This window comes from Vitis riparia, chromosome 16 (assembly GCF_004353265.1).
Source record: "Vitis riparia cultivar Riparia Gloire de Montpellier isolate 1030 chromosome 16, EGFV_Vit.rip_1.0, whole genome shotgun sequence".
Classification (NCBI taxonomy): Eukaryota; Viridiplantae; Streptophyta; class Magnoliopsida; order Vitales; family Vitaceae; genus Vitis; species Vitis riparia.
In genome coordinates, this window is record NC_048446.1 from 22,737,962 (window position 1) to 22,751,535 (window position 13,574).

General features: G+C 36.1%; 1 protein-coding gene across 3 annotated transcripts; it reads left to right on the plus strand.

Moving 5' to 3' along the window:
- Positions 1–623: 623 nt before the first annotated feature.
- On the plus strand, positions 624–11,803 carry LOC117933507. 3 transcript variants are annotated; one of them, XM_034854888.1, is made up of 6 exons: positions 624–1,421; positions 6,433–7,447; positions 8,165–9,524; positions 9,617–9,676; positions 9,768–9,848; positions 11,015–11,803. In XM_034854888.1, the coding sequence occupies exons 1-6, from the start codon at positions 863–865 to the stop codon at positions 11,678–11,680; spliced, it is 3,741 nt and encodes a 1,246-aa protein (XP_034710779.1). In that variant the 5' UTR covers positions 624–862; the 3' UTR covers positions 11,681–11,803. The 3 variants fall into 3 exon arrangements, with proteins under 3 accessions (XP_034710779.1, XP_034710780.1, XP_034710781.1); XM_034854890.1 differs by lacking the exon at positions 624–1,421 and adding an exon at positions 4,746–4,865; XM_034854889.1 differs by lacking the exon at positions 9,617–9,676.
- Positions 11,804–13,574: the final 1,771 nt, after the last annotated feature.

Below are 13,574 nucleotides of genomic sequence, written 5' to 3' on the forward strand. Positions count from 1 at the left end.
AATATTTGTACACATCTAACTTCATAGAAAAATTTGTAAAATCTGGTCTAATTTATTGTAACCGATTAATTAATATATCGGTTAACCGTATTTTGAAACACGAAAAAAATTCATTGGCAAATAAAAGTATGGATTTATAAAATATTTATAAAATTATTTTTAATAATTTTCATATTGTAAAATCAAAAATAAAAAATATTTATCTATCATGGGCAATTCATAAATTTGACTTAATGACTTAAAATTACTTAATATTTTAATTTAAATAATAAAACATGTCGGTTATGTCCGATAAAATAACTTAATACTACTTAAAATCAAAATGAACTTAAACCATTAAATTTAAAAAAAATTATATTTTCAAAATCTAAAATAAATTAGGGTATAATATTGGATTATTATAAGGGTTTTAGCACAATCATAAACTATTTTATATTGTGGTAGTCTTATTAGTAATTAAATGGACAATTAACATCAAAGTAAATATTTGATGATTTATTTATTTGTTTATATTGATTTTGTATGAATTTAGGAGAATTAATTTGAAAAAGGGTAATTTGGTCATAAAAGAGGAATTTATCTCCAAGTCGTCCCCGAGTCGCATTAATTTCCATAAACAAAAAACCGAGCCTTAACTCATTTCCCCTCTCTCCCTTTCTCTGCAAATTCACTCACTCTTACCATTTTCTCCCTCACCGTCCACCCCAAATCCTTCGGCTATCTGTAATTTCCCACTATTTCGATCCCAATTTGGTAAATTCACCTCACCTCCCCGGCGATTCCTTCCTCCGGCGGCCATTTCCAGTTCCGGCGAGTTCGTGTTGTTGGAGATTAGGGTTAGGGTTAAGGTTTGGAGTTCGATATGCCGCGGAGTTCTCGGCACAAATCTCACAGAGAGAGCAAGCATAGTTCGAGAGATTACTCGGATTCGGAGAAGGAGAAAGATACGAGTTTGAAGGATCGGAAGGGGAGGGAGGATGGTGGCACTAGGGTTTTGAAGGATTCGGCATCCGGCGAGAAGCGGAAGCACGCCGCGAAGTCTCCGGAGAGCAAAGATTTAAACGGGCAATTTGTGGAGGAGTCCGGTGCGTCGAAGCGGCGGAAAGATAGGGTTAGCGACGGCGTAAATGATCGGTGGACTGGCGGCGAGGAGGAGTCTCAGAAGTCAAAGGATTCGAAGAGCAGGAGGAGGGATGAGAGCGGTGGGAAGGTGGAGTCGAAGCACAGAGATTCGAGTCGAAAGGAGGGGAGAGGAGCTGGACTGGAGAGGGAGAAGAAGGGAAAAGAAGGAAAAATTGAGACGTTAGGTGAAAATGTGGTGGAATTGGATGGTGTGGATAGCGAAAGGAGTAGGAAGCAGGGGTCTAAATCAGGCGGTTTGGAGGAAGAGCGTGTGGCCAGGAAAATGGCTGAAAATACTGGTAAGGTATATTAATTGAGTGTTTGTTAGCTATGCATTATTGCAGTTACTATTTTTCTGCTAAGTAGTATTTGTTTTGTGGATGTTCACAACTATCAATCTGGTGTTACTTGAGAGTAGAATGTGCAATGTGAGTTGGAGCCACCACTCGCTGAGGGCCTGGGTGTTTTCTGTGCTCTTTTTGGAGGGCTTGCTGTAGGTGCTCCTTGTATATGTCCTGTGTGCGTTGGTGTACTTTGCTTCTTTTTCTAATATATATATATACACATTCCTTTACCTATATAACAAAAAGAGAACGATTACAGGAGTGAATGAGTTTGAATTAATTAGTTTAGTTTTTTTGCCGATGAATTCTGTGATTTCTTTGGGTTGTAGTATTAAGTTTTGGTATTTGGCGTGGGGAGAAAGTAGCGGCAAGTCTTAAACAGGGCCTGCCTTAAATAGAAGGTGTGGGGGATTTGTCATGATGATGGCATAGTTTCAATTAGTAGTGTGATGGTCAGGTGTTTTTTTGTGTAAGAATGGATTCAGAAGAATTGGTAACATGTTTTAGGTATTCTTCAAGGAGAATAGTTACAGTAGTGGATAAGGAGTTCAGTATTTTGCCCATAGCATTTATCAGTTCTTTAGTAGATGATATGGTTAACTTTTAGAATTTGAAGTGGGAGTGTGGAGGGGAGATAAATTGTGGTCTAGCTTAAACAGATGGTATCAATGATTGATTTATCATAATGGTAGCATTGTTCAATCTAATAGTATGAATGTTCAGTGGGCTTTTGTGCAATAATGGATTAGGAGGAGTCAGGAACGCTTTTTTTTTTGCATAGATACAAGCATGTATAAGTTTCTAAAAGCAGTTTAGTCTTTTGCACATATATTTTGTCATTTTGGTAGTGACAGGGTTAACCATGGTTGTTAATTTATAAAATATATCATGCATTGTTTTTTTATTTTTCTATATCGTGCGTCGTAAGTTTATATATATATATATATATATATATATATATATATATATATATATATAGTATGCAAACATGTATATATGTATTGGAAGTATAAAGTATAGAGTAATATATAACCATTTTCATGAAAGATAGTAGGATTTAAAGAGTTAAATTATGTCATGTATATGGGAACATTAAATACTAGAGTTTTGAAAATTCAATTTAACAAAATATGCATTTAATGCATAGATTTATCATAGAATCCATAAAAATAAACTTGTTGAACTTTTAGGTATGATTTTTAGTTCCAAATTATAACTAGGCATATTTACTTATATGTGTTGTGGGTATATATATCTTTATGTGTCCTCTCCAAAGTTTCTACTTTCATGCTTGTCATTATAACTAGGCATATTTACTTATATGTGTTGTGGGTATATATATCTTTATGTGTCCACTCCAAAGTTTCTACTTTTCATGCTTGTCATTATTTTTTCCACACTGAAAAGAAAAAGAAAATAAAAAAATAAATTTATAATGTAAATTTTTTTTTTTCATTAATCATCATTATTTTCAATGTTAACATTCAAAATTTTCAAATAAAAATCCCTTAATATTTATTGTTAGAATGAATTTACTTAACTTCCAACATTGTCTTTGACAAGAAGAATGTAGTTTTTAATGTAGGATTATTTTACCTCTTTGACTCCCTTTTATGATAAATTTTTAACATTACCATTCATTTTAAAAAATTAATATAATAATTCTTTCAAAAAAAAGAAAAAAAAGGAATTTGATTTTTCTTAAAAAATATGAAAAATAGTTGAAGGTGTATGTATTATATTATTAGTATATCGCATATTTTATGTCGTATATATATGTAGATGGATAGATAGATAGATAGATATGCTTAATATAAGATATAAATTACAATACATATCGATTTCTATTAAAAATGTATCGTATCATTGTATTTTAAGTTTTTAACAACTATGTTAGCTTTTAGCATGTGATATAGGAGAGACTTAAATGTGGGCTATATTAGATACATGGTGCAGATTATTTGTCGTCGTGGCATAGTTATTATCAGGTGGGTTTTGGTTGAGCTATTGGAAACATGTTTGATATATTCTGCAGCATGGACTGGAGATATTTGTCTTCCCCATTAAATTCACCTCTCTTCATACATAATATATATTTATTTCTGTGTTGGGGAAGAGCATGGTTAAATAGAGGTCTACTGGGTTGGTTGTAAGGATGTTCTAGGTTCAAGTTCCTATGGAAAAAAAAGGAAGAAAAAGTTAGATAAGGAAATAACCTTTCAGACCTAGAATATGAGAGAGTTCTATATCAAATAGGTTTGTAGTATTATTTATTCAATTTATCCATTTTTGATGAATAAATACAAATTGCCTATCAAAAAAGGAAAAAAAAAAACCAATTTATGCTTGGGTTAGGTGCCTCCATATCTCCTGAATTTGATAGTTAGTAATTAATGCCATGCCAGCAAATCATGTGATTACTTAAAGTGAGTTATTGGTGAACCAGGAAGGGTATCAGATCAAGTCAATTTGTGTTGTTTTATCTAAACAGCATGAGTTGAATGCTTATCTATTGTTATCTAGGAAATGCCAACTAAGGTAACATATTCCATTAGGATTTTTTTATATTTTAAAACATTATTTATTTATTTATTTATTTATTTTATTTAACATCTGGGTTTATTTGAAAACTAGGTATAGTTTTCTCTTTGATTGATTTTGTAGACTGGTTAGCTACCAAGTAAGGGACAGGTTTGTTGCCTTGTTGTTTTTGTTCTTTTGTTCCTTGGTATACTCCGTGTATACTCTTTAGCCTCTTTGGCTTTTAATGAAATTTTCCTTTACCTAGCAAAAAAAAATCTTTTTCCCTTTTGCGTTTTTCCCTTTTGTACGAAAGCACTTCTTGGTCACAGTCAGAGGAATGTGAATTGTTACTTGTTGTAAGATTCCAACAACACCCTTGATTCCTTAGATTTGGACTCAAGTACGGTTGGTTGGGAATGGTGAAAATCTGTGCTCCCCCTTTTCTGCTTTTGTACTTTGCCCCAATTTTTTTTCTTTATCTTCATTGGTTTCTCCATTTATGATCCCATGTTTGAAGCTCACTTAGGGCTTTTGATCTCAATGAAATTTCTCTTCTTTAGTTGGTATGTTCTCCTATTTCTTCCTAACAAAATATTTACTCATAAAAGGGAATTTTTTATTGACTGTCTCACCAACTTAATCACTTTGTTTTCATCGATTTAAATACAGTTATGACCTCTATTTTCTAGGTTTGGGAAGAATTTCCTCTTACACACCTCTGGAAGAATTGGCTTACTTGATGTTTAGATATGGAGGCTTACATACCAGAGGTGCAGTTACCATAGCATATTGAGGTTTGAGTCATTAGCACACTTCTCTCATAAAAGCTAAGTATGGTGGAACTTTTGAAACCAGAACAGAAAAATGATGCAAAAGGTATTATGCTGATCAAGTTGTACATTGACCCAACAATTTTTTCAAAATAGCAAGTTCTTTTTTCTTGTTGGTAAATGGGAAGCACAGGTCATAGATAGGCATGACACTGGTTAGGTTACGAGTTTTAGACCAACTTTTTGAATTTTCTGAAATTCAATAATCTGTTTTAGCTTCATCATTACTTATCAAAAAAAAAAAAAAAAAAAAAAATCTGTTTTAGCTTCATCATTCAGTGTCTTGTTTGTTTTTCAATTAGATCCTCACTGGTCAACAAACCTTGTGATTGTCCGTGTAGCTCTTTTCTTCCACTTGAAGGTCTCACCAGTTTGGATTTGACGATTTGTATCCTGGCTTGTTCTACATTCAAGATCCATCATGTCTATTATATCTTGCTGGCATTTTATCACACTGCTCATTTGATTATATCATCATTGTTCTATCATTTGTTTTAACAGTTTTCTCAACACGTGACTTTCATACCATTATTGTGTGTTGTTTCTTTCTGTTGCCTTACTTGTTACTGTATTTGTAGTTTGCACATGTTATTTAAGTAGTTTCTTATTGTTGCTTTTTTGTTGTGCCAGCAAATATGATTGTTGTCAATTTTTTCATCTTAAACCAATTAAAGTTTAGGAAGAAACCACATTTTATACTGACATATTTCTTTAAACCAGAATATGGATGGCAGTTCATTGCACGAGTGGTTGCTTTTGTTTTGAACATGATGGTAGTTCAACTTTCGTTCTTAATGTTTTGGCAATAACCCTTCACTGTTGTGACTGACTGAAGATCAAATTGTCAGGTGAAGCTTGGTTGAGTTTGAGGGTAGGATGAAACAGTGTGGCGCTATAACTATATCATTTATATCATGACATAGGAGAATTCTGAGAGCTTTAAAACGTGAATGCTATACCTTTTACTTAAGAGTTACTTTTGGAAGATTGAACTTTGGGTTCACAGATTGCTAATATATCCATTTTAGTACTCCTAAGACAATCAGGATTAGATTAATGACTAGTCTCTGGTTTGATTGTTAAGTCTACTTCAGACTTTCTTTGACTGATTTGAGTAGGAGCATTGATCTTGATTATTACCTGTAAAGTTTTCTGCTCTAATGTGTTTGAACTAGTTCTATGGACTATGTAAGAAAAATATGACATTAGATTAGTGTCTCATTTGGATAAAAAATCTTCAGTGGCAATTGTGATGTGATGGTGGCCTTTGATGGGATGTGAGGTACTCAACATGGTGTAGAAGGAAAATGTTTATGTTTGTCTGTGTGTCTTTGTGCACTTAATTTGACGAATCAGCATACTTCACTTGTGTGTGCTTGTATGTACACTTGATTTAGATGATTCAACATATTGTCTGTGTGTGTATGTGTGCACATTAATTGGGATGATTTAATATATTTCTGAAATGGGACTATAAAGCTTTGTGGAATTCTGTTTGAAGTACTGTATGAGGATGGGTGCCTATAAAAAAAACTGTATGAGGAAGAGCTTTTGTGATCTTAGCTTTTCATGCTAAAATTCAAGTTTACATCTTGATCCATGTCTTGTTGCAGAGTTGAATTTACAGGATGAGTTGCGAAATCCTGAACCAGATAATCAACTAGAGAGACGAATTAGGAAGAGGAGAGATGGCTCTGGTGATTGGGATAAGCATCAAGACAATATCAGAGACTTTAGTGATAGACAGTTATCCTCCAGGGATGATACTGCCATTGATGGAAGATACAAGGATGAGAAGTATACAGACAAATACCCAGAAGACTTGGACAGGGACAACAGGCATAGAGATGACAAGCAGAGAGATGAGCGCCTTGTAAGAGATCGTACTAGCAGGCTGGATGATAAGCACTTAAGAGATGACAAGGAGACTGTAGAAATTCAACAGAAGAAATCTGAGCCTCCCGACAGTGACCGTAATCGAGACCGAAATAGGGACCGGGATCATGAGAAGGAGCGAGAGCGTGACTATGATCGAGATTGGGACAGAGATCGGGACCGAGACCATGATCGTGATCGAGACCGGGATCGGGAGCGGGAGCGAGATCGGGATCGGGAGAGAGATCGGGATCGGGAGCGAGATCGGGATCGGGAGCGAGATCGAGATAGAGACCGAGATCGTGAGCGAGATAGAGACCGGGATCGGGAGCGAGACCGTGATCGGGAGCGTGATAGAGACCGTGACCGGGATCGGGATCGGGAACGAGATCGAGACCATCATAGGGACCGGGACCGAGACCTAGACCAGGGACGAGAGCGAGACAGAAACCGAGATCGGGACCGTGACGGTCATCGTGACCGTGATCATAGTTCACATCTTGATGACCGAAGTAGCAAGTACAAAGATGACAGAGGAAAGAAAAAGTCTCCTGATGATTATGAGGAGCATAGTATCACTAAATCCAGAAGTGCTAAGGGTAACTATTCTGACATGGAAAAGAAATCATGGAGCAGTAGTAAAGTGGAGTCAGATGCTGATAGGGGAAGGTCTCATTCACGTCCAGCTCAAGTAGATACTACAGCCCGGAGGGCCTCCCCTGGCTCCAGTTCACAGGTCATGGATGAAAACAGGTATTCCTTTGTATTATTTTTTTATCCTCAGTCAACCTTTTAAAAAAGAATTACAGATGATGTTTATAGAAATTTTAAATTTGATGTCTTCACTGCCTAAATTCCATGTTTATAATGTGATTTTGGCCTCTGTGAACTTTTAAAATTAAATTTTACATTAGGTTACTAGGTCTTTCCCAATTTCCAAACAAGGGTTTCACTATCTTGGATTGCTGTTCTGACTTGTTTGGGTCAATGCATTCATGCATCACATGTGCTGTACTACTATTTTCTAATACATAACAGAATTAGTGAAGTGCATCGAGGATAAGAAAGAGATACTTGGTTATTGTAAAATGAAAAGAGATTCTTAGTTCATTTTCTCTTTGGGTGGCTTAATGAGCATGTTTCTGGTCAATGTATATGCCATTTTTTCCACTGTCATGCATTCATTGACTCAAATTATCTCATGTTGAGAAATTGTATTTATGGGAATCATTCTGTTGGTGCAACAGCATCACTGTTTCAATGCTGATTTTGTTGTTCCAAAGTGCAGAATTGAAAGGTCATGAGATTATCCAAAATCTGGTTTTATGTGAATTAAGATAAGCAATAATCTGAATTTATGTGTTAATTTGTTTAGGTTTAGAAAAAAATGAGTGGATACGTGATGTGATCTTATTCTCTTGTCAATGAGTTGATTCCAGTAACCATTTGTTGTCATATTTCTCAATACAGGTATATAAAACAAGAAGATATCAAGTACAAAGATTTTGTGACAGACCATGCAACTCCAATGAGAGAGGTAACTGGTGCTTCTGGGGCACAAGACAGAGTTTCCAAGTACCGATCCATCGAGAAACCCTTTAAACTGGATGACAGCAATTTGGGTGCCTTACCAGTTGAAAGGTCTTTAAGTTCTAAGGCATCACCTGTGGGCTTGATGGATAGATCTCCATCAACAACGAGTAGATACATGAATAGAGCTGGAGTGAGGCGGAGTCTTGACATTGAAGAAACAGGACATAGGAGCACAGGTTCTAATGATGCAAGGGAGAGTTCTGTTAATGAGGATAGATTAAGTCGGGATTTAACTTCTGACAAGCTTCTGGCAGATGAATCTTCACAAGCAGATTCACCCGCATACAATAGAACCAGTCAGAGCAACCCATCTTTAATTCCTCCATTACTTGCTTTCAGGGGTGGAGTTGAGAGTCCTTTCCTGGAAGAGGGCAGTAGGGTTAACTCAAGCACCCGTTACAAGAGGGGTGGTGAGCCCAATGTTGTAAGAGGGCACGGAAATGCTTGGAAGGGTGTCCCAAACTGGTCTTCACCAGTACCAAATGGTTTCATTCCTTTTCAACATGGGCCACCTCATGCAGGTTTCCAAGCATTGATGCCACAGTTTCCTTCACCTATTTTTGGTGTTAGACCTTCTATGGAAATAAATCATGCTGGGATTCCTTATCATATCCCTGATGCTGATAGGTTTCCTGCTCATTTACGCCCACTTGGGTGGCAGAATATGGTGGATGGTCCTGGTATCTCTCATTTGCCTGGATGGGATGGAAATAATGTTGTCTTTAGGGATGAACCTCAGATGTATGGGGGACCTGACTGGGACCAGAATAGACATTCCACAAATGGTCGGGGATGGGAACTTGGTGCAGATATGTGGAAGGGACAAAATGGTGCTTCACATCCAGAGCTGTCCTCAACATCCCAGAAAGAGGATTATCCTGTGAAGTCCATGGCAGATGAACCACTGGCAGGGCCAGCATTGCAGAGGTCTCAGAGTGAAAGTAACTATCATGGAGTTCTGGCAAAAAGTGTTGAAATAAAAAGGTCCAGTGACAGCACTCCAGCAAAAGAAACTTCTAGGTCTCTACCTAACACTGTTAATGAGAAGATGCCTGAACTGTCTAAATCATCAACTGATGATGATGATGCCACTCATTTTAGCCTAGCTTATCTTTCTACACTTGACATTTCGACAGAACTTGCTCATACTGAGTTGTATAATCAGTGTACAAGCCTATTGAATAAGAAAGCAAATCCAGCTGCCAATGAAGACATTTCTAAACATGTAAAATTAGAGGTAGAGGGTCCTTAGCCAAATTTAAATCTTTTTTTTTTCCCTCTCAAATTATACAGTTATAATTATTAATCATCATTTTTTGAATGTGACAGGATGGTGTTAGAGCAGGTCCAGCCGCCAATGATGACCTTTCTAAACATGTAAAATTAGAGGTAGGGGGTCCTAAGCAAAACTTAAATCTTTTTTTTTCCTCTCAAATTATATGGTTATAGTTATTAATTATCATTTGTTTTAATGTGACAGGATGGTGCGAGAGCAGGTCTAAAGCTCAACACCTTGACAACAAGTCCTCTTTTTCCTGCAATAAATGACTCTATTTATAAGGTATATTGACATGACGGTTGAAGATGATAGGCTTTAGTTATACTATGAAGTCTTGTCTCAGATTGCATTATATTGTTGTAGACTTGAAATTAGCAAATTTTTTTCCTAGGAACAAATAAATGGTAGAAACTCACTTCCGCAGCAGTCAGTTTGAAGAAAAATAAAGGGAAAAAACAGAATATTTTATGGTTTGTTTGGCAACGTTTTTGAGAACAGTTCCCAAAAAAATAGTTTTTTAAACAGTTTTCAGGGACAAAATTCTATTTGAAGACTGAATTACAAAAAGAAGTTTTTTTGGGATATGCTTGGTTCCTGAACACTTGAAGGAAAATGCAAGGGGAAGAAAATAAAGAGGAAAATTAAAAAGAAAGAAAAAGTGAAGGAAAATGAAAAATAAATTTAAAATTAATAAAATATTTTTATATGCTACTTAAAACTCATTTCACATATTTTTTCCTTTTCCATGGTGAAACCAAATATAAGAAAATAATTTTCCTTAGTATTTTTTTTCTTCCCTTAGTACTTAAATATAGCCTTGGTTTATTTTCCATGAAGGTAACTTGCGCTTATGTATAATGCTAAAGTTCTTAAAGTATTTTCCATAATATCAAATTTTTCTCAGAATATTCTACAATAGACACCTTAAACATCCCAAACTTGTCTTCGAACAAATTTTTAAAATTTGTTTTCAGTCAAAAGTTGTCAAAGCTATTCTCTTAGTTAGAGAACCATTTTTTATTTTATGGGCTCTTAGTTGTGCAGATATATTGGATACTACGTAGTTGAGTTCTTATTATGCAATCAGAATTTTTATTGTGTAGCATCAGTTGATCATTTAATCCTTTCCTTCTTACTCTTGGCCTAAGTTGGAAACCACATCATGGTATTTGCATCCTATATTTAATCAACCTGCAAACCAAGTATATGAAGAATGTCTAATCCTTTTTTTACTTGTTTGTGAAGAAAGAACAATTATGATTTTAACAGATCTGTTTCCTTGATTCAGTGCTGACACAAACTCTTCTTATGTTGGGTTTTTTTGAACTGGTCAGTTGTGGATTATGTGAAGTATGGATTTCTGGAATTGATTATGAAATCTGTCAGTTGAATGTAAGTTGATGAATCATTTGTCATTTGTTTTTCTGAAAGTGATTGTTGGCATGCAGAGAGCCATGGACCTGTACAAGAAGCAGAGCACAGAAATAAGAACCAGGCCCATTGCAGCAGTTTCTGATCAAGAGATGGTAGAAACAAATGTCCCTCTTTCTGATGAGGTAAAAGCAGAGGAGCCTTTCCCTTCTCCTGACCAAGAAACATCAAAGGAGATGATTCAAACATTCGCTCAGAAAAAGGCAGAGGAACCTGTAGCAGTTGCTGGTCATGAGGTACATGAAGAGCTAGCCCCTGCTCCCAGCCATGAAGTGCAGTCAGAAGAGGCAGCGGATGCAGATGGGCCAATACCTATGGTGATGGATGAAATGGCTCAGGAGCCAGAGAAACCAGTGGATGGGGATGGAAGCTGCTTCCCATCTCTTGGAAATTCATCTCAAACAGCTCTGGCCACAGCCATGTCGTCCGATGATAATGATGTGAAGGGTCTTAGCAAGACTGATGCCGGTGATGATGATGTGAAGGGTGCCAGCAAAAGCGACGACAACCATTCTGCAGATGATGTTGATGAAATGCAGGCTGCTTCGGGTCACGCAACGAGTGTTCCCTCTTTTTGTCCAGATGGTTCCCCAAAGGCATGTGAGGCTTTGATGCCAGAGTCAAATGAGTCTGAGTCGGTAATTTTGAGTCGGATACATCATTCTCCTGAAAGTACACATTGAGACAATTTCTATATCCATGTTTTCAAGTTATTCTTGCTCTTTCATATTTTTGTTGCCTTTTTCCTCTTAATAAAAGGGAATAAAGAAGATCATCCCATTGGGTTCCTGGGTTCGGAATCTTCAGCCCTCTACTTCTTCTTCTCTGATTTTTTTTCTACCGTTTTCTTGGTCCCCAAACACCATCGGCAATGTGGGTTCCAGTGATGTTGGCCAACTATGCCAGGCCTTCACCTGGATATCAGGAGTTCATTTCCTATGCATTGGATGGGAATTTTTAGAGGTGTCTTGAGTGAAGCCAATGTGGTCATTGGTGGAGGAAAAGTCAAAATAATCCTTGGAAAATGACCTTTTATGAAGTCTGAACTTTTTTTTTCTTAAATAAAAAATACCTTTTATAATTTTTTTTTATACCCATTTCACATTATAAAACACTTTCTATAACATAAAATATGAGATATTTTTATTTCATATTTATAATTTTATTTTGTGAAATATTTTGGGTCTTTGACTCAAAAACATTGAACATGGAAAGGTAAAGGTATGTGAATATTAAATTGTCACTTTGATACCGAGAAAATATTTTTTATAGAAGTGTTTTTGGAAGAATTAATATTTTTTTATACCAGAAATGTTTATAGAAAAATCCACAATTCAATTTTAAGAGTGCGTCCGATCGTGATTATAAAAAGTGTTTCTAATATTTTAATTTTTTTTTTATCTTTTAAGTATTATAAGGACTAAAAACGTTTCTATAATCATTGTCAAACAGACTTTAAATTTCTTTTTAAAATTAAATTCAATGTTTCCAAATATATTCAATTTGTTGACTTTTGATTGACTATTACAATATTTTTTATCCAATTGTTTCATGTACGACATGTGTGTAATATATAGAAATTACGAGAGGAATGAAGTAGTGGAATCAGGCATTCTGCACTGTGATTAGGGATCATGACTATGCAGCAGAATACATTCCAAAAATACACAGAGAATCACAATAGTTAAGGAGGTAAATCCGCTTGCTGAAGGTGTTAACCTGAAGGATGTGTTTTCCTTTCTTTCCTGTCCCACGTACCACGCACCATGATCAAGAAAGTTACATAAATTGTAGGATAGGTTGTCAAAACCGCAAAAGGACTGGGTAGAGAGCTGAATCAGAATTCAGACAAACATATAAATTCTTTGTGCTGGTGGGTATATAATTTCTTTCTTTGTTTCTTTGCTCTTGTTAAGATTCCACAGGAGATGAGGGATAAGTTTCTTAGAGTGGAAGACATGAAGAAGGATGATAAAAATAATGACCACTCAGACCCTTCTTTTGATCTTGAGTCATCAAAAAAGGCTGTACAAAAATGCAGAGAAAATAGAGAGCGTTTAATGAGACAGAAACCTCTCGAGAGGGGATTTCTGGAAGAAGACCCTCAGACACGGATGGGAATCAGCGATGATGAAGAAAAGGAGAGAATTAGGAGACGTAATATTGGGCTCATCGTTCAATTGGAATGGGAGAAGTTGGAAATGGAGAAGAAACGGAGGATGCAGCAGATTGGAGTCGGCCATGAAGAAGAAGAAGAGGAGCTAGGAAAAACGGAGACTTCCCCAAGATTGCAAGACTCGAATCATTCTAAGATTGGAGTCGAAGATTCTGGGCGGAAGAGGAGGAGGTGTGTGTGAAGGTGCTGCAAATACCAGCTAAGTAGACTTCAACAACAATAATATTCTGGTTTTTTTCATGCAAAGTGTTCTTCATTCACTGGTTAATATTCTTAGGGTTTCTTCTTTTGGGGTTTTCGGAAAGATTTGTTCCAGTATCAGTTTTTGAAGTGGTGATCTAGCCATGTCATGCTGATGCTGATTGATTCTTGGTGAATAAACAGTCTGTAGTACTTTTCAT